This window comes from Danio rerio, chromosome 8 (assembly GCF_052040795.2).
Source record: "Danio rerio strain M-AB ecotype USA chromosome 8, GRCz13ab, whole genome shotgun sequence".
Classification (NCBI taxonomy): Eukaryota; Metazoa; Chordata; class Actinopteri; order Cypriniformes; family Danionidae; genus Danio; species Danio rerio.
Genome location: NC_141028.1, coordinates 8,977,095 through 9,003,730, shown reverse-complemented (window position 1 = coordinate 9,003,730; position 26,636 = coordinate 8,977,095). Strand labels below are relative to the sequence as shown.

General features: G+C 37.6%; 1 protein-coding gene and 2 long non-coding RNA genes across 15 annotated transcripts in view; 2 read left to right on the top strand and 1 right to left on the bottom strand.

Moving 5' to 3' along the window:
* Positions 1–26,636, top strand: part of grip2a (glutamate receptor interacting protein 2a) — a 113,369-nt gene that overhangs the window by 42,235 nt on the left and 44,498 nt on the right. For all 12 annotated transcript variants that reach the window (XR_015497231.1, XR_015497232.1, XR_015497227.1 and 9 more), the window contains 4 exon segments: positions 109–184; positions 6,632–6,777; positions 11,150–11,297; positions 26,042–26,196. Coding sequence is in view for 3 of the 12 variants with exons in the window: in NM_001430888.1 (NP_001417817.1) it covers positions 109–184; positions 6,632–6,777; positions 11,150–11,297; positions 26,042–26,196 (525 nt within the window). In the remaining 9 variants the exon portion in view is untranslated.
* LOC147842554 (uncharacterized) lies at positions 13,066–13,817 on the bottom strand. Its single transcript, XR_015497578.1, has 3 exons — positions 13,693–13,817; positions 13,486–13,535; positions 13,066–13,187 (listed from the first exon to the last, which is right to left on the bottom strand). It is a non-coding gene; the product is annotated as an uncharacterized LOC147842554 (long non-coding RNA).
* Positions 19,645–21,802, top strand: LOC147842553 (uncharacterized). Of its 2 annotated transcripts, XR_015497570.2 has the most exons (6): positions 19,645–19,707; positions 19,794–19,901; positions 20,715–20,769; positions 20,841–20,913; positions 21,071–21,112; positions 21,411–21,802. It is a non-coding gene; the product is annotated as an uncharacterized LOC147842553 (long non-coding RNA). The 2 variants fall into 2 exon arrangements; XR_015944729.1 differs by lacking the exon at positions 19,645–19,707 and having other exon boundaries at positions 19,820–19,901; positions 20,715–20,731.

The window sequence follows — 26,636 nt, the reverse complement described above, 5'->3', positions numbered from 1 at the left end:
TTCAAAAGCATTGTGTGATGTTACTCTCAAGGGCAGCAGATAATGTGTGTGTTTATGACTAAAGGCAGTCGGGCTGGCACATCAGGTGTGTGTTTCACATGTTTTCAGGGGGATTTCATGAGGACTGGCATAAAGCTCGACCTCTAGTGGTGACCTATGTGAGGCCCGGTGGACCCGCCGACAGGTGAGAGCAAATGACTCAAATAATATATGTGTAGGAGTGTATGTGTGTGTGTGTGACATGTTTATACCAGAATGACAAGGCCCTTTAGAGCATCTCTGCTTATTAATTACAATGTCTGAATCATTGTGAAGCTCTGACTATGTGTATGAATCATTGTGAAGCTCCCTGCAAAAGTGTGTGTGTTTGAGAGAGAGAGAGAGAGAGAGAGAGAGACAGAGAGAGAGAGAGAGAGACAGAGAGAGAGAGAGAGAGACATAAGTTATTTCGGAATGCATTAGAGCAGTAAGATGTTTGTGTTGAATTTATTTAATCAAAGATGGACAAATTTCTGAAATATTATTACAATTTAAAATAACTGTTTTCTTATTGAATGTAGTTAAAACTTAAATTTATTACAGTAATTTAATGCTAACTTTTCAGCATCATTACTCCAGTCTTCAGTATCACGAGATTCTTCAGAAATCATCTTAATATGCTGATTTACAGTTTTTTTTTTATTGTTATTGAAAATTATTGTTAAAGATTCTTAATAAAATGTATTAAAGGTGAAAACATTTTCCTGCTTTACAGCTTTGTGGAAACTATGATAAATTTTATGTTTTAAGATATATTAATGAAAAAAAATGTTCAAAATGACAGCAATTATTTAAAAATAATATTTTATTCGTTTATTTATTTATTTATTTATTTATTTATTTATTTATCTTTTTATTTATTTATTTTATATTTATTTATATATTTTCTATTTTATTGATTGATTTATATTTATTGATTTATTTATGTTTATTTATATTTTTTCTATTTATTTATTTATTTTCCGTTTATTTATTTTCTTTTATTTATTAATTTATTTTTTTATTTATGTATGTATTCATTTATTTATTTTTTATTTATTTTCTATTTATTTATTTTCTAATTATTTATTTTTATTTATTTATTAATTTATTTCTTTTTCTTTCTTTCTTTCTTTCTTTCTTTCTTTCTTTCTTTCTTTCTTTCTTTCTTTCTTTCTTTCTTTCTTTCTTTCTTTCCTTTATGTATGTATTTACTTTTGTCTTTATATATACTTTATATATATATATATATATATATATATATATATATATATTTATTTTCTATTTATTTATTTTTCTGTTTATTTTTTATTTATATATTTATTTATTTTCTGTTTATGCATTTATTTATGTATATTTATTTATAATTTTCTATTTGTTTATTTTCTATTTATTTATTTTTTATTTATGTATTTATTTATTTTTATTCATTTATTTATTTTTATTTTCTCTTTATTTATTTATTTGTTTTATTTATGTATTTATTTACTTTTATTTTTTTTGCATTTATTTATTTATTTATTTATATATTTGTTTATTTGATATCTATTTATTTATTTTTATCTATTTTAAATGGTACTGTATCACAGTTTTCACAAGATTTGAAGGACCCTAAAAACATAATAATAATAATAATAATAATAATAATAGATGTTTCATTCATTCATTTTCTTTTCGGCTCAGTCCCTTTATTAATCAGGGGTCGCCACAGCGGAATAAACCACCAACTTATCCCCATCACTGGGAAACACTCTTATTCACACACGTACACTGTGGACAACTTAGCTTACACAATTTCCCTATAGCGCATGCCTCTGGAGTTGTGGGGTAAACCGGAGCGCCCACAGGAAACCCATGCCAACACAGGGAGAACATGCAAACTCCACACAGAAGTGCAAACTGACCTAGCCAAGGCTTGAACCAGCGACCTTCTTGCTGTGAGCCAATAGTGCTACCCACTGCACCACCACGCCGCCCTATAATAGATCTTTCTTTATCATCAAATTATCATATTACAATGATTTGTGAAGGATCATGTATCATATATCCATATATTTTTACCAACTCTTGGAATAAGTACAATTTAAACTACATTTAATAAGACGATGGTTATTTTAAATTGTTATAATGCATAGTTTTTACTATATCTTTTTTTCGAGCAGAAAGGCTTGGTTTAAAAACAAAAACAATAAACAATCATACTTATCGCACACTTTTGAACCGGTGATGAATATGATATTTCTCTATTATTTTGATGGTGATTTGATGCACATTATGAGAGCGTGCTGTATATTTAGTGTGTGAGTGATCAGTGAAGCCTGTAAGCTGGTTCTGAAGGCACACATGTTCGCTGAAGCATAGGCTGATGACATTAGAATGAGTGAGAAGGGTAGAACACAGCCTGAAGCACACACACACACACACACACACGCACATGAGAGCAGACTAAACACACATGCATGTGAATTCATACTGCACACACACACACACACACACACACACACACATGCAAGTACAGGCGATGCACACACACATTTGAACTCACACTGCACACATATAAGAGCAGACTAAACACACACGCATGCATATGAAATTCACACTGCGCACACACATACACACACAAGAGCAGACGAAACACATACATATGAACTCACACTGCGCACACACGCACACACACACACACACACACACGAGCAGATGAAACACACATGCATATGAACTCACACACACACACACACACACACACACACACACACACACACAAGAGCAGACGAAACACATACATATGAACTCACACTGCTCACACACACACACACACACGAGCAGATGAAACACACATGCATATGAACTCACACACACACACACACACAAGAGCAGATGAAACACACATGCATATTAACTCACACTACACACACACACACAAGAGCAGACAAAACACACATGCATATTAACTCACACTACACACACAAACACACACAAGAACAGTTAATACACACACATGGATATGAACTCATACTGCACACATATGGGAGCAGACTAAACGCATGCATACGAACTCACACTACACACAGACACACACTCGCACACACACGCACACACACACACACATACAAGAGCAGATAAAACACATATGCATAAGAACACACACACACATACAAGAGCAGATAAAACACATATGCAAAAGTACACACACACAAACACACACGAGCAGATGAAACGCACACATGCATGTGAACTCACACACACACACAAGAACAGACGAAACACATACATATGAACTCACACTGCGCACACACACACACACGCACGAGCAGATGAAACACACATGCATATGAACTCACACACACACACACACACAAGAGCAGATGAAACACACATGCATATTAACTCACACTACACACACACACACAAGAGCAGACAAAACACACATGCATATTAACTCACACTACACACACAAACACACACAAGAACAGTTAATACACACACATGGATATGAACTCATACTGCACACATATGGGAGCAGACTAAACGCATGCATACGAACTCACACTACACACAGACACACACTCGCACACACACGCACACACACACACACATACAAGAGCAGATAAAACACATATGCATAAGAACACACACACACATACAAGAGCAGATAAAACACATATGCAAAAGTACACACACACAAACACACACGAGCAGATGAAACGCACACATGCATGTGAACTCACACACACACACAAGAACAGACGAAACACATACATATGAACTCACACTGCGCACACACACACACACGCACGAGCAGATGAAACACACATGCATATGAACTCACACACACACACACACACAAGAGCAGATGAAACACACATGCATATTAACTCACACTACACACACACACACAAGAGCAGACAAAACACACATGCATATTAACTCACACTACACACACAAACACACACAAGAACAGTTAATACACACACATGGATATGAACTCATACTGCACACATATGGGAGCAGACTAAACGCATGCATACGAACTCACACTACACACAGACACACACTCGCACACACACGCACACACACACACACATACAAGAGCAGATAAAACACATATGCATAAGAACACACACACACATACAAGAGCAGATAAAACACATATGCAAAAGTACACACACACAAACACACACGAGCAGATGAAACGCACACATGCATGTGAACTCACACACACACACAAGAGCAGACGAAACACATACATATGAACTCACACTGCGCACACACACACACACGCACGCACACACACACACACGAGCAGATGAAACACACATGCATATGAACTCACACACACACACAAGAGCAGACAAAACACACATGCATAAGAACACACACACAAACACACACGAGCAGATGAAACACACACATGCATATGAACTTACACACATATACAAGAGCAGATAACACACACACACACTTTCACGCTCCACACACAAATATGAAAACATTGCAGAGATGTATGGATGCAGTCCTCCAAGCTCATGGGAGTCAGACACAATATTAACACTTTTTCCACTGCAGCTTGACTTTATATTCAATACTGTACATTATTTCTGTTAAGTGACAAGACTTTTGTCTAAGCAAAGTCAGACATTACTGTCCTAATTAAATAATTAATAATCAAGACATCATAATATTTTATTTTGATCAAATAAACATAATCTCGAGCAGGGGTGCTCAACCCTGTTCCTGGAGATCTACCTTCCTGCAGAGCTCACCTGCAACCTTGATCAAACACACCTGTCTTTAATTACCATGTGCTCCTTCAGATCCTATTTTGTTGGTTTGGTTGCATTAGCTCAGAGTTGGAGCTAAACTCTGCAGGAAGGTAGATCTCAAGGTTGAGCACCCCTGATCTAGAGGCCTTTGCCTTTCATATAAGCCACTTCTGATACCAAATGGTCAACTAGGAAGTCAAGCTATTATTTGTTGTTCCTAAAACTTGGATGGACTACAAGACTTTTGTCAGGGATGTTTATCAGATTTCTATAATGGGATGTCAACACAAACCAAACTCCTCCAGTCTCAACTACAACTACAAGGATCAAAGCAGAGCTAATTTGGGCACCTTTATTGCAATGTTTATAATATTACCTTTCATGTGGTGTTCAATGCAGATGTTTGTGAATATAAAAGGTCTGCAATAAATGCATTTTGATTCTGAACTGCCTGAAAGGAGTCTGAGTCGGATGGATGGATGGATAGACAGACAGACAGACAGACAGACAGACAGACAGACAGACAGTTGAAATCAGAATTAGCCCCCTTTGAATTTTTTTTTTTTTTTTTTTACATTTCCCAAATGATGTTTAACAGAGCAAGGAAATTTTCACAGTATGTCTGGAGAAAGTCTTATTAGTTTTATTTGAGCTAGATAAAAAGCAGTTTTTAATTTTTTAAAACCCATTTTAAGGTCATAATTATTAGCCCCTTAAAGCAATTTTTTTCCGATAGTCTACAGCAGGGGTTCCCAAACTTTTCAGGCCGCGACCGCCAAAATGTCAATGCCAGTGACTCGCGACCCCCAATATCCTCTGAGGTGGTTATAAATACAGAAACCTTGCATGCAATGGCGCACACACACCAATGGACCCAAGTCTATTCTTCTTTTAATTTTTTTAATGTATGAGAGCTGGAAGTGGGCCTCAAAGTTTAACCGGGTGTTATGAAATCTGCTGCATCTGACGCTATTGCTGTGTCTTTAATACAATGTAATTACCCCAGGGGTTGCAATCCAATAGAAGTAGTAACTATAAGCTACTATAGTAACTATGTATGGTATAAACGACAATTTTTTCTCTTCAGAAGGTTATGGATAAAATATGGTTATTCTTATGGTTTAATAAAAATAAACAGATTTTTGGAAAACACCAGGCGACCCCCCCCTTCATTGTCCCGCGACCCCTCGGGGGGTCCCAACCCCCACTTTGAGAACCATTGGTCTACAGAACAAACCAGCATTATACAATACTTTCCTAATTACTCTAACCTGCCTAGTTAACCCAATTAACCCAGTTAAGCCTTTAAATGTCACTTTAAGCTGTATAGGAGTGTCTTGAAAAATACATATTATAAATAATAACATAATATAGTAAAATATTGTTTGCTGTCATCATAACAAAGATAAAATAAATAATTTATTAGAAATGAGCTGTTAAAACTACTATAAAACTTACTATATTAACAGAAATTGGGCAAAAAAATAAACAGGAAGGCAAGTAATTCAGTAAGCCTAATAATTCTGACTTCAACTGACACTGTACATTTATACATTTGTACTAGCAGTCAATTATATTCATTACAAATGTATTTATGTAGATTTGTGCAAGAAGTAAGCAGGGCATATTACAGAGGACTCGTTTCAGGCAGTTCAGAATCAAAATCCATTTTATTGCACACCTTTTGTGTTCGCAAACGTCTGCATAACGCACCGCATGAAAGGTAATGTTAACATCCGAATAAGGACACTTAAAATAGTCCATGCAAAAGAGATGCTTTTATTTTGGAGTGCACGTCTGCATTCACCTGTCCTCATGCTGCTGTCTCTCCATGTTTCTCCGTCTGTCAGAGAGGGAACCTTGCGCGCAGGCGACCGCGTGTTGAGTGTGAACGGTGTTGCGGTGAACAGACAGAAACATGCTGACGCTCTGACTCTGATCATGCAGAGCAGCCAGGAGGCTTTCTTCCTCATCGAGTACGACATCATGGTCATGGGTGAGCAGACACACAGATGAGCACGAGCACACACACACACACACACACACTTGAGTATGCTTGTATGCACAGATACTCTCATGTGGCCCTAATTAGAGTAGAAACATATTCCATTTCCATCTAGAGTCCCATAGGAGCGAGAAAAAACAAAACGATGAGGTCTCTTTTGCTTCTCCTGAATGGCATTTGTCTTAATAAGAGCTGGATTGCACTATAAGAAATGTCCAAAGAACAAATGATTGCAGCTTCTGCTGTGCACGCTTTATACTCCTAACATACTTTTAGTTTGTCGTTGGCCAGGTTTCTATTCTAACCTTCAGTGAATATTTTCAAAGCTTGCAAAAAAGAAAAAACCCAAACGTGAATTAGATCCAAGATCCTTTAAAGATCCCATAAGAATAAAATATAGTTTTATAGATGTTAGTATCAGTATTGTTAGGCCCCGTTTATAGACCTTTTTCTTGGAACGCAAAATTACCCATTATGCTTTGCGCGTATGCACAAGGAGAATGCGAAGAACTTCCGGTCGGCAGCTGATGCGTGTAAACAGTCACATTTGGACACGATAGTTTAAGTCTACTTTACCTGCTTTTATCCTCTTTGAACTAATACTGTTGTCCATCAGCACCATCTCCTGGACTGATCATTTAAAGAAATGCGATCTAATAGGATGGAAAACAGCTGCTGTGAGGCATTTTCCCCTCGTTGTCAGACGGCATCTTCTGCAGTTTAAATGAAGCCTCGTCATCGCTAAAGTCAACATTTTCTCTTTATTTCAAATATATAACCAGCCCAAACAAATGTAGTCCACCAAAATGTTTGACACACACACATAGCCTGTACTATGCCACTGACACACTGATTTAATAACTGTGACAAAGTGAAAATATAGGCTAGTGTCATTTCGAAATGACAGAAAAACACAAACCGTGGTAAAAACAACACATGGAATAAAACACAAATGGCTCGCGATTAGAATGATCAGCAAATCAGCCAGCAGAGGATCAATAACAGACTTTTATTGGTCATTTTTGTAAATTGCACGACTTTCATACCTGTTAAGTTTCATGCCAGTACTCTGGTTTGCTCTCTCACTTCCTCTTGTCTGTCTGTCTGTCTGTCTGTCTGTCTCTCTCTCTCTCTCTTTCTCTCTCTCTCTCTCTCTCTCTCTCTCTCTCTCTCTCTCAGTTCAGTTCAAGTTCAGTTCAAGTTGCTTTATTGGCATGACATTAAATACAGTATTGCCAAAGCATTTCAAATATGAAACATATTAAAACCATTGAAAATAATAATTAATAGTAATACAAATAAGATATAATGACACAAAAAAAAACATTTGATAAATATAATAATAATAATAGTAAAAAGTTTAAATTATTTAAATAAGACACAAATTTACATTAACCATTTCTTATGGTGTGTAGGGTATATACATATTTTGCAGCTAGTCTAAATGTCAATTCGTCCTCTCCGAGTATATGGTAAAGTTTTTCTGAGTCATTAAAATTAAAAAATGAATTGATCAATGTTTCAAATTGGGGGAAAAATATTTCTCTAGTCGTGGTGTATTTGGGGCAAAACAGAAGGAAGTGTGTCTCATCCTCTATTTGGTTTGTGTCACACTGTTGACATATTCTCTTTTCCTTAGGAGTCCAGGATTTTTTATTTTATTTTTTTCTCTCTCTCTCTCTCTCTCTCTCTCTGTGTGTGTGTGTGTGTGTTAAAGAGCCGCTGAGCTAACAGCTGACAGGCCGGGAATGCACACACACACACACACTGTTATTTCTTACGGCAGACACGTGAACTAGGAGAACGTTTTTCTCATATTTCTGACGCGCTTGAACCACATGTGACAGATTATAACTGCTTTAACAGACACATTTCTAAGTTGTGTGTCACAAAAACACTGTTATCCATTAAAAACGCTATTGAAACCCATTTTCGGAGCGCAAATTACCAGTTGTACACGCTGTAAACGGAAGTTTTTAGCATTCTACCAGAAGACGCTGGTCGCTATGGCGCCCTCCTTGCAGCAGCCATGCAAAAGGTCTATACTGTCAGGTCTTGATGCCCAATTCCGATTTGTTGCCTATATCTGCCTGTCTGTTTACACGTTGTTTTAATTGTGACCCATATCCAATTCATGCGTTTACACTTGCCATCCAATTTATGATGTCGCGCATGCATAAAGGCGGGTTCTAGCATCTGTGCCACACTAGCTACGATGGAGGAAATTGTCTTGTTTTTAGCTCTGCGAAATATGCGAAGTGTAGTATAAGCAGTGAATGGTTTAGTCCTGATTTACCCCCACGCAGTTTATGTAATGGTATGGCCCTGATGTGTGTGTGTAGTTGAAGATGTTGCCTTTGCCTGTGTGCGAGAATAAAGTTGTTCTATGTGTAGCCCGCAGTGCGTGTATTAATAGCGACAAAAAGCTATAACACGAAGTTCGCCCACATTTAAAATGATTTTGAGGCGGGAAAGGGCCGTCATTGCAGCTTGCGCAAATTGTTTACATGCTTTATGATGTCCTCCACCATTCAGAAAAATGTGTGGGTACGAGAGAGGTCTCAGGTCTGGTGGGAGCAAATTGTGGCGACTGACCACTTTCCTCCTCTGTGTTTCCTCTGATGTTGTTTAACTTGTCGGCATCTCCACACACGCTCTTCTTTCTGTCATTTAAACCGTGGAGAAGCACCACACTGTCTCAAGTTTAATGGTGTACAGAACAGAATGCCTCAATAAATCCGATCTGCCGGTTTACATGACAGTCGCATTGTCACAGATCCGATCTATATCTGATTTATTTCCACATATTAAGGAGGCCTGAAACAGATCTCTGAATATCCGAATGCATGTGTTTTTTTCGCGTTTAAACGGTCATAGAACAGATCCCATCTGTATCACATAGCAAAAATCGGAATTGGGTCACATTTAACTGGCAGTGTAAACGGGGCCTTAGTTTTCAGGATATCTATTAGCTAATGCAGGGGTGCCTTTAAGGGGTGTGTAAACTCTGGCTCACATTTTCAAAGCAGAATATCAGACTTTAACAATGTTTTTCAGATAAACAAGAATGTTCACTTAATCTTAAATATCTGCAAACATATTGTAAAAAGAGCTATATATAAATAAATTAATAAACATGAATATTATGGCATTTTTATGCTTTAGAAGAGTCAAAAGCTTACATACAGCACCTTTAAAAGAACAAAAGGGGAAATAAAGGTATTTATTATGTCACATGAGATTTACATTTAGATTTCTTCTTTGTTCGAATTAAACACAATAATCGAATAGTATTTCATTATTGTGTCATAATTGCCAATTTTTGGAAATATAGATTTATAAATCACACGAAAGCTGATGATAAATAAGTTTGTATTGATGTATGGTTTTTTGTATTAGACAGTGTTTGGCTGAAAAATTTTAATTTGGAAGTCTGAGTGTTCAAAAATCTATTGAGAAAATCACCTTTATAGTTTTCACAGTAAGTTCTTACTGATAAATAAATTTAAATATATTAATTTATTAATTTGCAATAGCAAATTGACAAAATGGCTTTATGGAACATTATGAAATTTTATGGATCTTTGCTTAATATTCTAATGATTTTGGGCATAAATAAAAAATCTATAGTTTTGATCGATACATTGTATAGTTGGTTATTCCTACAAATATATCTGCTGGTTTTGTGGTCCAGGATTACGGTTTTACTCGCATTTTGATGGGATAAATTCACTCTTACAAATATGCAAATTATGTAAAAATTCTCAAAAAAAAAAAAAAAATCTGTAAATTGTGTTGTCCAGGGTCCCAATTTTACTGTAATTTTGTTCATATAAATTTACTCTCAAAATATGTAAATGAAGCAAAAATTATATATATATAAAAAAATTATTATATAAAATATATTATAAAATAAAAATATATATAATATAAAAATATATTATATATATTACATTTTGTGTAAATTTACGCTTAAAAATGTGTAAATTATGTAAAAAATAAATAAAGTTAAATTATGTAGAAACAATATGTACATTTTGTTGTCCAGGGGCACAATCTTACTGTAGTTTTGTTCAGATAAATTCACTATTAAAAAAATATTTTGTGTAAATTCACGCTTAAAAATGTGTAAATTATGTAAAAATTAAATGTAAACAAAATTATGTTAAAAAAATCTTACTGTAATTTTGTTCAGATAAATTTACTCTTCAAAATATGTAAATTTTAACAGCCTCATAAAAACAAATAAATGTTTGTTTTGGTCAAAATTTAGAAATATGGCATTTTCTATTTTTGAAATGAAAAATGAAACATCTTTTCTTGTTTTCATCTCTCTGGGTGTGTTCTGGGCTGCTATCATCAGATTCAGTGCAGAAGTCCTCTGGGCCGCTTCAGGTGGATATTGCTCGCTCCGCAGGCTCAGTTCTGGGTCTCAGTCTCTCTACCTCCCTCTACAGGAACAAACAGGTCATCACCATCCAGAAGATCAAACCTGCCAGTGTTGCAGACCGGTGAGCACATGCATAGATACAGCACACTACACAAATCCATATACATACACACACATATACATATATATATATATATATATATATATATATATATATATATATATATATATGTTACGCCCTCGGGGCGAAACAAGTAAAAAATAAGAGGGGGAAGCCAAAAATCACGTTACAAAAGTTTTATTTAAGCCCACTGTGATCAAACATTAGGCAAGAACGCCCCGCCAACTCGCACGCCGCTGGTCTCCGTCCCAACCCTTAGCCGGAAGAATCAGACTCCCAAACAGTGGCAGGACGCTGATAAAGGAGCGCTCACTTAGACTCAGGTGTTCCCCATCCACCTGATTATGCCCCGCAATGTTACAGCGCATCTGTAGAGGGAGCAAAACAGACACACAGACAGACACGGAAGACAAATGACAGCGCAGCAGGCGTCACACCCTCCCCCATAAACAGGAAACAACGTTTCCATACAATAAACCATAAACATGTGCATAATAAAAAGAAAGTGAATACAAACCCATATTTACAAGGGGGCCCTAGACAGGGCGTCGGCCACTATATTCTCAGAGCCTTTTAAGTGCCGAATGTCCAAATGAAAAGGTTGGAGAAACAAGCACCAGCGCATAAGCCGTTGGTTAGGATTTTTAAGCGAGTGCAAAAAGGTAAGAGGATTATGATCGCTATAAATCGTTAAAGGTGAACTATCTCCTCCCACATACACCTCAAAGTGTTGGAGAGCCCAAATTAATGCGAGCGCTTCTTTTTCGATGGTAGAATAATTCCGTTGATAACTATTGAATTTTCGTGAGAAAAAACAAACCGGACGCTCGATGCCCACATCATCCTCTTGAACCAACACTGCACCCGCTCCCTCTTTACTGGCATCCACCATAATCTTAAATGGTTCTCCTAGCCGGGGAGCCATCAGGACTGGTGCTGACGTAAGCAACGCCTTCACTGCATCGAACGCAGTTTGACAAGACTCGGACCACACAAATAAAGCTTTGGACTTAAGCAGATCAGTTAAAGGGGCAACCACTGTGGAAAAGTTTCTACAAAAACAGCGGTAAAACCCTACAAGTCCCAAAAAGCGCATTAATTCTTTCTTAGTGACAGGCACCGGATATTCATCTATCGCCTGCACCTTCGCCCTCACTGGACGCACCTGTCCTTGTCCCACTACCTTGCCCAGGTACCCCAACAAACACATTTACGTTGTAGCAATGTCTGCACAACGTTGTATTTTTTTAAAGGCAACGTTGCCGCTTACGTGCTCGCTACATTGTCACAACGTAGAAATGTAAGACGAGAGAAGGCTGTAGCAACGTTGTCGTGCGACATTCAGCAACAGCGAGGCGGCGTTCTTACTACTTGTATTAATATTTTTTGTGGCAGTTTATCAATACTGCCTAGAATACAGGATAAGCAGCAATTATTTTCCAGTATTGCTTAATATGAAATATTGTTCATTTATTTTTCCTATTTAATTTAACAACTGCATGTGTAAACTTTAAAGTGTAAAAATGCCACACAAATTAATAATCAAACTTTTTATTATATATTTCACAAAATTTTATACATACAGTACACATACAGTATCTAATTATAAGCAAACAGTATAAAATAAAGTTTAGATTATATATATATAAATATATAAAAGTATATATATATAAATTAAACTAAAGGGTAAACAAACAAGAAAAGTAAACAAGAAATCATTAAAATGTAAATAAATATATAAATAAATATATAAATTAAAATTCAAACACTGGGCAGTGAAACTCTGGACTGGAGAATACAGCAGACCGGGGAGCGCAGCTGAAGACCAGTCGTAGTTGTTGGTATGGAGAAAGCAGTCAGAGGAAGAAACAAATTCAACGGATAATCCAGCTTCAGAGATCCACAGCAGACACAAGTCAAAATAGGCAATGAACAAGAGAGGACAGATCAGAGCTTGACACAACAGCACTACACAGGAAATGACTATAACTAGCAAGTTATTGAAGTTTCAGACATTTATTGTAATTTCATTACATATAAAATCTCCAGAGTAATTATGTAGCCTACTTTATTTTAATGTTTTAATAATATATCATATACCAAAATTACATACAATTAAATAAATTTAGAGATACAGTGAAAACAGTTTTGAGTTAACAGAAGTCAGAGTTAGTCTCCGAATACTTACTTAAATTATGAGTAGAGAAAGAACAGGCCCTGTAGTTGTGGCGTTGCTCGCTGTAAATGGAATGTTAAACTTAGTATCATTTCAATAACAGCTGTACAAAATAATAAAGTAATTTTTCATAAGCATGATCTATTTTCCACACTATGGACATGCTGTTTTAGGTAACATAACTACATTTAATAGTAAATAGAGTAGTGTACTTCTTACCTTATTCAATTCTTCTTTCCATAGATCAGGAATTACAGCAACACTGATCTGAGGTGAATTCAACAGCTGAAAACATTTTGAAAGACAAGTTACATGAGTAATTTGAAAACAACAGTGAGTGATTAAACAATAGAGTTTTATGCAACTTACGCATAAATAAAATCCAGAAATTATCAATAGAAGATTACCTCCATGTAAAAATAGCCTGTTGAGCAAAAAAAAGAGTGGGTTTTAAATAAAACATCAAAAGACCAATCAAAATAGAAATTTAGACTAGCAGACCTTTTAATTACTATCTATATTAATTAGGCATATGAACATTAATTTATATACTTTAACTTATAGGGATAGCTCACCCAAAACTGACAATTCTGCCATTTTAGCCTCATCCTTTATTTGTTTGCAAACTTATTTAGCTTTTTTCTGCTAAACAATAAAGAAGATATATTAAATAAAGCTGGAAAACTGTAACTATTTAATTCCATAGTCTTTTCCTACTATGAAAGCAAATGCTTACAGTCTTTAGTGTTCAACAGAATAAAGAAACCTAAAGGTTTGGAATCACTTATTACTTACAGGGCAAATAATTCGTGAGTACATATCATTTTTGAGTGAACTCTTCCTTTAACGGGACGCAATCTGCACAGAGATGTTTTGTTTTTAAAAGTTATTTTGTGTGTTTTGTAAAAAGTGGGTCGGCTCGTGTGATGAAGTATACTAACTGATCACGATGGATATGGAGAAAACTGAAGTTCAAAAACATTATTGTCCATTTGACTAAAGACAAGGCGTAGGTAAATAATCAGGAAATGTTTTATCGAGAGATTTAACATAATGATTTTAATGTTGTTGCCGTCCGTTAACGGATTGCCGAAATGTTACTTCCTCGTAATAATTACGGCTTTTGTGTGTGTGTGTAATGTTGGAACAGATTGTTGTCGAAATCGTAGGTTTGTTTGAATATTCACGATTTACGTATCTTATTTAGCAAGAAGACATAAAGCAATACTCACGTCTCCTCGGTCGTTGATGAATGAGACGACGGCTTGTTGAAATTTAAACTGATTCAGCTGTGACCAGTAAATGTTGTACAGTGGTCGTCCACGCCACCTAAGCACAACCTAAAGCATGCGACCCTCATGATGTTTAAATGGCAACCTTATGACATCGTTGTGACAACCTTTAGCAACAACGTAGAATCCTCAACCTTTTTACAATGTTGGTACAACGTTGTATGAAGGTCGCTACGTTGAGGCAACGTTGTGTGTTTGTTGGTACGTCACCGTCGCCCCTGCAATTTCGCATTTAGCGAGATTGATGGTAAGGTTGGCCTGCGAGAGGCGATCGAGAAGGCGGCGCAAACGACAAAGATGCTCCGGCCAGCTATCACTCACAACAATCGTATCGTCCAAATAAACGGTAACCCCTTCTAATCCCGCGACTATTTTGTTCATTAATCTCTGAAACGTTGCGGGCGCGTTTCGCAGCCCGAAGCTCATAACCCGGTAGGAGAATAACCCATCAGGTGTTATAAACGACGATAATTCCCTCGCACGCTCACTTAAGTAGACCTGCCAATAGCCCTTAAGTAAATCCAATTTAGTCACAAATTTTGCAGCACCGACCTGATCAATACAATCCTCCATCCTCGGTAGAGGAAAGGAGTCTGGTTTTGTTACTGAATTTAATTTTCTATAGTCCGTACAAAAGCGGAAACTATCGTCGGACTTCCGAACTAAAAGACACGGAGATGACCAGCAAGAGGAAGAGGGTTCAGCCAGTTTATTGTCGAGCAAATACTGAACTTCTGCTCTCAATACATCACGTTTATTCAGGGGAACACGATAAAAGCGCTGGCGGATAGGCGTGGCTTCCCCCACATCTATATCATGCGTCAAAACACTCGTCTGTGTCGGTACATCGGAAAATAACTGTGGAAACTCCGATAACAACTGAATTAATTCTTGTTGTTGAGTAGCATCTAGATGTTTAAAATCGAATAACAACTTTTTAAAAGTCTCAGAATTCTTTAACCTACCCTGCAACACGCAATCATCGGGTGTTTTCAATTCATCCGCCTGCATATTCATCACATGATGCGCATAGTGCTCAGGAAAACTATCAACCAGCGCTACAGGATTTACCTGCATTGGTGTGACACAGTCTCGATTAAAATATGGCTTTAAAATATTAACGTGACAAACTTGTGTTTTCTTTTTACGATCTGGTGTTAAAATAGTGTAATTGTCATTACTGCCAATGTGCGTCACCTTATATGGCCCAGTGTACTTGGCTTGAAAGGGCGATCCCAACACCGGGAGGAGCGCAACAACCTGGTCTCCCACGCTAAACTGTCGGCGTTCAGTGCGACGGTCAAACAGGCGCTTCATCTTTTTCTGGGAACTACCCAACTGCTTTTTAGCTAGTTCCCATGCCAACGAAAGCCGTCGACGAAAACCCAAAACATAATCCGACAATTTTTCTGGCGGATCTAAATCGGTCCACTGATCGTGCAAAACAGCCAGTACCCCCCGAACTTTATGAGCAAAAACGAGTTCATTCGGGCTATAGCCAAGACTTTGTTGAGTTACTTCCCGGGCTGACAGCATCAGCCACGGGAGGCCCTCCTCCCAATCTCTGTCCATCTCAACGCAATAAGCCCGGAGCAAGGATTTTAAGGTGGAATGGAAGCGCTCTAGCGCACCTTGACTTTGCGCATGATACGCAGTGGACAAATTGTGCTTAATCCCCAAATGACGAACTTCGGCAAACACGTTTGAAGTAAAATTACTTCCCTGATCGGACTGAATAACTTTAGGTAAGCCAAAAATAGAAATAAATTGAGTGAGAGCTTTAACAATAGCCTTAGTGTTAATAGAACGCAAAGGAAACGCGGCCGGATAACGAGTGACCTGGCACATCACTGTTAGCAGATATTCACTCCCCGCTTTCGAGCGAGGGAGTGGCCCAACACAGTCAATGATGAGATGCTCGAAAGGTTGGCATACGGCAGAAATGGGCTGCAGAGGCGCCGGTTTTAACGGCTGATTAGGCTTACCAGTCAACTGGCATGTATGACAGGTTTTAACATAACTGGCGACATCTTTTTTGATTCGTGGCCAGTAAAAATAACGAAGAATTCTGTCATACGTCTTTTTAATGCCAGCATGACCGGCAAGACCATCATGGGCAGTTTTTAAAACTACCGGCCGCCATTTAACGGGCACCACCACCTGGACAAAAGGTAATGTAATGTAATGTATTTTTTATTTAGTGCCATGTCAGCAACCAAGGCTATCTTCATGGCAGGAATCTTTCAACAATAAATATACAATTTAAAAATCAACAAACAAAATAAAAACATAAATTAAATAAGATTTTTTGTGTTAATACATGATAAAAATTCTAAAATCTTTTCTGGTTCCACTTTGTCAAAAATGTCCTTAAAAGAGTTCATTTCATAAAAAGTCCTTCTGGAATCAGTAAAAGCAGGACAGTCCAGTAAAATATGTTTTACAGTGATAGGAGTTTTGCAGCACAAACACTGAGTGGGGTTTTCACCTTGGAGCAAAAATCCATGTGTAATTCTCGTATGTCCAATACGGCATCTGGTAAAAACTATTTGATCAAATCGATTCTTAAAATGTCTTAAAATTCTGTGTGAAACTTCAGTTTGGATTTCATGTAGTTTATTGTTTTCTAATGCATCCCATTCCTTTTGCCACTTGTTTAAAATGTAAGCGTTGATAAAAGGTTTTATCTCTGACGGAGGAATTTGGCATTTGTTCATTACTTGCTTCAAAGCATCTTTAGCAGCTGCATCAGCTCGCTCATTGCCTAAAAGCCCGACATGTCCAGGAACCTGGACAAAAGGATCCCCCACACAAAAACCAGCATGTGGAGACCATTTTCTCAATAATACCCCATCTCTGATGAAGTAACCCTGTGCCCGGTTCCGAATATCAACATCATCATAAACTTGCTCATACTGAGCTTTTAAAGTTACATCGCTCTGCTGTTCCTTCGAGAGCTCTTCCCTATAAACGGCCAGTGGGTAATCAGTTAACGGAAAAAAATGTTCAGTACTTACAGGTTTTACTTCAGATTGCGCCCGCCTAGCAGATCGAGTCACTGCACAAGCAACAAACACATCAGGATTTTGCGGAGCACTCTCATCCAGACAGTCACAATAGGGAGGCGGGTTAGAAACTATCAAAGGTGGCGTTTCCCCAACCCAAACGCGTCCGCCCGCCAGATTATTGCCAAGAATAAGTGACACGCCTTCAACGGGCAGAACAGGTCGCACGCCAAGCTCTACATCGCCCTGCACTAAGTCACAATTCAGAGTCACTTTATGTAAGGGTACAGATAATGCATTTAATCCAATGCCACGAATTAACAACGATTTACCAGTGTCAGACTCCAGTGAAAACGGCAATATAGATTCCAAAATAAAGGAAGCCGATGATCCTGTATCTCGGAGAATTTTTACTGCTATCCTATTACCACTTTTAAGTGACACAAAACCATCCGAAATAAACGGATTAAAAATATCCTGGCGGTCTAACACGCTTGATGTATTCGCCGGTGTTTCAGCTGACAGAGCGGACAGCGGTACAGGACCCACAAGCGCAGCGGGCTTTACAAAACCGGCGAATTTAGTTAGCTGTGCTTTGGCACTTTTTGATTTAAGAACGGGACAATTTGATTTCCAATGCCCTTCTTCTAAGCAGTAGTTACAAGTCAAATCGTGTCTATTTGATGGACTTTTAGGACGCCTTGCCTGGTTCAAATAAACGGATGGAGAACTTAAGCAGGGAGAAAGGCGATCACTTCTGAACCCGTCTGCACGAGTTTTATGAATGAGTTCCCACTCATCGGCCAGCACTGCTGCCTGGGACGCGGTCTTAACATTACGCTCGGCAATAAGTGACAACAATATCTGGAAGCGTATTTTTAAATTGCTCCAATAAAACCAAATTTATCAGATCATCCAAGGTGGTCACTTCTGCCGACATACGCCAACGATTAAATCGCAAAGTTAGATCTCTCACAAATTCCACATGCGTTTGATTGGATTCACGCCCCAAAGAACGAAACTGCTGGCGATAACTTTCCGGCACACGCTCATAAATCTTTAAAACAGATGACTTCACATTTTCGTAAATTTGACTCTCCTCAACTGATAAAGCAGAATACGCTTGCTGGGCCTTTCCCGTCAAAACGCACTGAAGGAGTAAGGTGCGCTCAATGTCACTCCACTTATAAGCTACAGCAATCCTCTCAAATAACAGAAAAAAAGTTTCCACATCACACTCATTAAACGGCGGAACCAAGCGCAAATTATTAACAATATCCAATTTAGGAGAGGAGGCTACAACACTTTCAGCAGGGAACTTACCCTCTTTTAGAAGATCAAGTCGTTTCTGCTCGACCTGCACGCGCTGCTGCTCCAATCGACTCTCCTCAATCTTATGTTCTATTTTAGCTTTCTCACAATCTAAACGCCGTTTTTCACACTCAGTGTCGCGCTGCAACATCAACAACTCCTTCTGCTGCTCGAATGAAAGTGCACCAAACCCAGGTTGTATCGGAGCCGGTGCTTCCACCAGCACATTCAGATCAAACAGCGACGCTTTTAAAATCTGCTTTATCCCCTCCTTCGTTCTCTTCTGAAGTGCGGAGAGCTCAATTTCGTAATGAGTTGCTAATTCTAATAATTGATCCTTCGTCATTAAGTCTAATAAGTCCTCCGACGGAGTTTGAACAAACGTTTCCACAACACTCGCCATAGGAAAAAAAAAAATCCAATTAACTCCAATCCAATAATAATAATAATAATATCACCGTTATTGCAACCAATCACACAGAAATAAAACCTCCCCGACTCTTCACTAATGTAGACCCTAATCTTCAACTGGCCCAAGACCGGGAATTTATGCACTACCCAACAAACACACAACGTTGCCTCAACGTAGCGACCTTCCTACAACGTTGTACCAACATTGCAAAAAGGTTGAGGATTCTACGTTGTTTCTAAAGGTTGTCACAACGATGTCATAAGGTTGCCATTTAAACATCATGAGGGTCGCATGCTTTAGGTTGTGCTTAGGTGGCGTGGACGACCACTGTACAACATTTACTGGTCACAGCTGAATCAGTTTAAATTTCAACAAGCCGTCGTCTCATTCATCAACGACCGAGGAGACGTGAGTATTGCTTTATTTCTTCATGCTAAATAAGATACATAAATCGTGAATATTCAAACAAACCTATGATTTCGACAACAATCTGTTCCAACATTACACACACACAAAAGCCGTAATGAAGTTATTACGAGCGAGTAACATTTCGGCATTCCGTTAACGGACGACAACAACATTAAAATCATTATGTTAAATCTCTCGATAAAACATTTCCTGATTATTTACCTACGCCTTGTCTTTAGTCAAATGGACAATAATGTTTTTGAAGTTCAGTTTTTTCCATATCCATAGTGATCAGTTAGTATGATACTTCATCACACGAGCCGACCCACTTTTTACAAAACACACAAAATAACTTTTAAAAACAAAACACCTCTGTGCAGATTGCGTCCCGTTAAAGGAACAGTTCACTCAAAAATGAAATGTACTCACGAATTATTTGCCCTGTAAATAATAAGTGATTCCAAACCTTTAAGTTTCTTTATTCTGTTGAACACTAAAGACTGTAAGCATTTGCTTTCATGGTAGGAAAACACTATGGAATTAAATAGTTACAGTTTTCCAGCTTTATTTAATCATCTTCTTTATTGTTTAGCAGAAAAAAAGCTAAATAAGTTTGGAACAAATAAAGAATGAGGCTAAAATGGCAGAATTGTCAGTTTTGGGTGAGCTATCCCTATAAGTTAAAGTATATAAATTGAGGTTCATATGCCTAATTAATATAGATAGTAATTAAAAGGTCTGCTAGTCTAAATTTCTATTTTGATGGGTCTTTTGATGTTTTATTTAAAACCCACTCTTTTCTTTACTCAACAGGCTATTTTTACATGGAGGTAATCTTCTATTGATAATTTCTGGATTTTAATTATGCGTAAGTTGCATAAAACTATTGTTTAATCACTCACTGTTGTTTTCAAATTACTTATGTAACTTGTCTTTCAGAATGTTTTCAGCTGTTGAATTCACCTCAGATCAGTGTTGCTGTAATTCCTGATGGAAAGAAGAATTGAATGAGGTAAGAAGTATACTATTCTATTTACTATTAAATGTAGTTATGTTACCTAAAACCGCATGTCCATAATGTGGAAAATAGATCATGCTTATGAAAAATTACTTTATTATTTTGTACAGCTGTTATTGAAATGACACTAAGTTTAACATTTCATTAACAGCGAGCAACGCCACAACTACAGGACCTCTTCTCATAATTTACAGTAAGTATTCGGAGACTAACTCTGACTTCTGTTAACTCAAACCTGTTTTCCCTGTATCTCTAAATTTATTTAATTGTTTGTAATTTTGGTATATGATATATTATTAAAACATTAAAATAAAGTAGGCTACATAATTACTCTGGAGATTTTATATGTAATGAAATTACAATAAATGTCTGAAACTTCAATAACTTGCTAGTCATAGTCATTTCCTGTGTAGTGCTGTTGTGTCAAGCTCTGATCTGTCCTCTCTTGTTCACTGCCTATTTTGACTTTTGTCTGCTGTGGATCTCTGAAGCTGGATTATCCGTTGAATTTGTTTCTTCCTCTGACTGCTTTCTCCATACCAACAACTACGACTGGTCTTCAGCTGCGCTCCCCGGTCTGCTGTATTCTCCAGTCCAGAGCTTCACTGCCCAGTGTTTGAATTTTAATTTATATATTTATTTATATATTTATTTACCTTTTAATGATTTCTTGTTTACTTTTCTTGTTTGTTTACCCTTTAGTTTAATTATATATATATATATATATATATATATATATATATATATATATATATATATATATATATATATATATATATATATATATAAACTTTATTTTATACTGTTTGCTTATAATTAGATACTGTATGTGTACTGTATTTATTAAATGTTGTGAAATATATAATAAAAAGTTTGATATTCATTTGTGTGGCATTTTTACACTTTAAAGTTTACACATGCAGTTTTTAAATTAAATAGGAAAAATAAATGAACAATATTTCATATTAAGCAATACTGGAAAAGAATTGCTGCTTATCCTGTATTCTAGGCAGTAATGATAAACTGCCACAAAAAAATATCAATACAAGTAGTAAGAACGCCGCCTCGCGGTTGCTGAATGTCGCACGACAACGTTGCTACAGCCTTCTCACGTCTTACATTTCTACGTTGTGACAATGTAGCGAGCACGTAAGCGGCAACGTTGCCTTTGAAAAAATACAACGTTGTGCAGACATCGCTACAACGTAAATGTGTTTGTTGGGTATATACCGCAAGTTTGGGAGAACCACCAATGTACAAGTAATTCCCCAAACCTCGGCCGTGCTCCCGAGACAAATGCTACCAAGCCCCGAGCCAGCCAAAAACAACAAACTAAAATAAAAAAATAACGTATCCGAAGACACGTTCTTCACCTACCCGGGGACAGTTTATTTCTGCACAATTTGGCTAGGTTTCTTTTGACGGATTAGACTATGATTAGAACTTAATCAAATATTACACTTGGGCAGGACGGAGACCACAAATTGCCTGCCAACTACTACATTCCCCCTCCTAACAAAATAAGCTAATAATCAAAGCAAAACATAATAAAATAAAACACTTACCAAACGAAAATCTAACCAAAACAAACCGATCGACGCAAAAAATAGTCTTCACAAGGACGAGCCCCCAATTGTTACGCCCTCGGGGCGAAACAAGTAAAAAATAAGAGGGGGAAGCCAAAAATCACGTTACAAAAGTTTTATTTAAGCCCACTGTGATCAAACATTAGGCAAGAACGCCCCGCCAACTCGCACGCCGCTGGTCTCCGTCCCAACCCTTAGCCGGAAGAATCAGACTCCCAAACAGTGGCAGGACGCTGATAAAGGAGCGCTCACTTAGACTCAGGTGTTCCCCATCCACCTGATTATGCCCCGCAATGTTACAGCGCATCTGTAGAGGGAGCAAAACAGACACACAGACAGACACGGAAGACAAATGACAGCGCAGCAGGCGTCACATATATGCATACAACTATTATGCTGAATAAGCAATTTATTAGCAATTAGCAGCTGGTTGATTTCATATATACTTTCAGATATACGTATAAATCCCTAACTGTGAGTTGTAAATACACTATATAAAAATATTTTATATTTTTATATAGTAAAACTCACAGTTAGGGATTTATAAGTATATCTGAAAGTATATATGAAATCAACCAGCTGCCAATGTTCTAAAAATATAAAATATTTGTATTCATTTTCACAGTATTTCGTGTTTTTTCTATAATCTTCCTATAATTAAGTCTTATTTCTTTTAGCTTGGCTGGAATAAAAGCTGGCTAAGTTTTTATTTTTAGTGTCAATATCATTAACTCCCTTTAGAAATATGTTTTTGATTGGCCACAGAACAAAGCACTGTTCTCTAATAACTTGCGTATTAAACCTACACTCATCGGCCACTTTATTAGGTACAGCTTACTAGTACCGGGTTGGACCCACTTTTTCCTTCAGAACTGCTTTAATCCTTTGTAGCATAGATTCAACAAGGCACTGGAAACATTCTTTTTTGGTCCATATTGACATGATAGCATCACGCAGTTGCAGCAGATTTGTCAGCTGCACATCCATGATGTGAATCTCCTGTTCCACCACATACGAAAGGTGCTCTATTGAATTGAGATCTGGTGACTGTGGAGGCCCTTTGAGTGCAGTGAACTTATTGTCATGTTCATGAAACCAGTCTAAGATGATTTGTGCTTTATGACATGGTGCGCTATCCTGCTGGAAGTAGCCATCAGAAGATGGGTACACTGTGGTCATAAAGCAACAATACTCAGGTAGGCTCAGGCATTGACACATTGCTCAGTTGGCACTAATGGGCCCAAAGTGTGCCAAATATCCCCCACATTATTACACCACCATCAGCCTGAACCGTTGAAACAAGACAGTATAGATCCATGCTTTAATGTTGTTTATGCCAAATTCTGACCATACCATCCGAATGTCACAGCAGAAATCGAGACTCATCAGACCAGACGTTTTTCCAATCCTCTTGTAACGACTGGTTATTTGAGTTACTGTTGTCTTTCTGTCAGCTGGAACCAGTCTGGCCATTCTCCTCTGACATCAACAAGGCATTTGCACCCACAGAATTGCCGCTCACTGGATATTTTCTCTTTTTTGGACTCTGTAAAACCTAGAGATGGTTGTGCGTGAAAATCCCAGTAGATCAGCAGTTTCTGAAATACTCAGACCAGTCCGTCTGGCACTAGCAACCATGCCGTCACTGAAATCACCTTTCTTCCCCATTCTGATGTTCTGTTTGAACTGCAGCAGATCGACTTGACCATGTTTACATACCTAAATGCATTGACTTGCTGCCATGTGATTGGCTGATTAGAAAGTTCAGTTAACGAGCAGTTGGACAGATGTACCTAATAAATTGGCCAATGAGTGTAGTTAAGCCTTTAAATGGCACTTTAAGCTGAATACTATTACCTTGCAAAATTCATTTATTTTCTTTCAGCTTAGGCCTTTATTTATCTGGGGTCGCCACAGCTGAATGAATCGCCAACTATTCTGCCATATGTCTTACGCAGCATATGCTGTGTTGCAACGCAGTACTGGAAAACACCCATACACTCTCATTAACACACACACTACGGCCAATTTAGTTTACCCAATTCCCCTATAGCGCATGTATTTGGACTGTGGGGTGAACCGGAGCATCCGGAGGGAACCCACGCGAACACAGGGAGAAAATGCAAACTCCACACTGAAATGCCAACTGATCCAGCCGTGGCCTGAACTATGGAAGCATATGATCCCTAAAACTGCGTGCTCGAATATCAAACCTTAAGCCAAGTTTACTGAGCTAGGAGGTGATTGGTTTTCTAAAGTATTTCCCAGTTCACGCTCGAGGGCTCGTGCAGCTTCACGAAGCCGCTGAGGAACAGACTTCGCCATGGTTATGCTGCCAAATGTCCCAAATAGTCCTCGCTGCAGCTGTGACGACATAACCTAAAACCCGCCTTGCAGTGTCGGCGACCGTCTGTGGGCGTGGCCAGGCCAGAATGCCTTTTCAATTTCAAATCGGCTTTCATTCGTGTGTTCGGTTCGGTGTGTTAAATGAAAATGCATTATGTTTTTTTCATTTTCATTTTCATTCTGCAGCAAACATTGCACATATGTCTTGGAAAATGCTAACTGAAATACAGAAATACACTGCCATTTACATATTGCATTATCGTTTTGCGTATTACATTTCAAAATTAATTTTGCTACACACATCCCATGCTGTTATGCTGAAAATGTAATCCTGCGTTTCCTAGACGCGAGTGTAAATGCATTTAGGACAAATAACATTTAAATGATCATTTTGCTACAGTTTCTGCTTGTACTTTATTCACAACAAATTCAGTTTGTGTACAGCATTTTCAATTTAATTTTGCTACTTGTGAAGCTTTAAAATGTGGATACAATTTACATATTAAAACAGTGTTTGAAATGAGAAACGCAAACAATGTAATTTAATTTACATTTTCATTCTGCACCAAACACTGCTCATATGTCTTGGAAAATGCTAATTCAAATACAGAAATACACTGCCATTTAACATATTGCATTGCCATTTTGCATATTACATTTTGAATTGAATTATGCTACTCGTATGCTTCCATACTGAACCAGCAGCCTCCTTGCTGTAAGGCGACAGTTCTAACCACTGAGCCACCATGCTGCCCATCTTGCAAAATAACTAGTAAAGTTGTATGTACTGTCATCATGGCAAATACAAAAGAAATTAGTTATTAGAAATTATTATTATGCTTGAAAATGTGTTGGGGAAAAAAATCTTCTCTCTATTAAAAAACCCTATTGCAAATATTTGCTTTCTGGGCGTGATGAATATTTACAGTATGTACAGTATGCTTTAATTTAAAATTAATCCCCAAAGCACAGTTTTCAATGTCACCTTGCTCTTTTGCCGATTACATCCCTCACAGCTTGTGTTGCAACCAAAACATGCTAATTTAATTAATCAGAAAAAACTGCACTCGCTCATTCTCATTTCATTCTTCATTCAGCACAAACACATATTGCCATTCTCTTCTGTTGCTTTCTGCTTTCTTTACTTCACACCTTCTGTCTGTTTCTGGTCTCTGCATGTGTGTGGTCAGATGTGGAGCTCTGCATGCGGGAGATATTCTGCTGGCTATAGACGGCATGAGCACTGAACACTGCTCTCTGATGGAGGCGCAGCAGCTCCTGTCCAGCTCCTCTGAGCTCACCAAGCTGGAGATCCTGCCCTCTCTGCACAGCTCTCAGGACACAGGTTTGACACACACACACACACACACCTACACAGAGACACACACATTCGCGTGAGCATGCATGCACACACACGCACATACCTGTATGCACACACAAAGAGAGACGCACACACACTCTATTTTCACATATCTGCATGCACACTCGCACATACACACAGCCAAACAGACACATACACACACACGCAAAGACCAACACAGCCACACATATCTGCCCGCACATGTTATGTGACATTTTAGTAAAATAAAAAGTACTTATTTATGGGTTTAATTATTTTTTAATCCTAATTATGAAATTATTGAATATATTCATTTAATATACATAAACACCACTAGCTGAAGCAAAAACTCAAAGCAGGATCATTTGACAATTTTATTTTCATATACCACTCACTGAATGCACTATTATAATACTGTGGTCTGACATTTTTTATTTATTTATTTA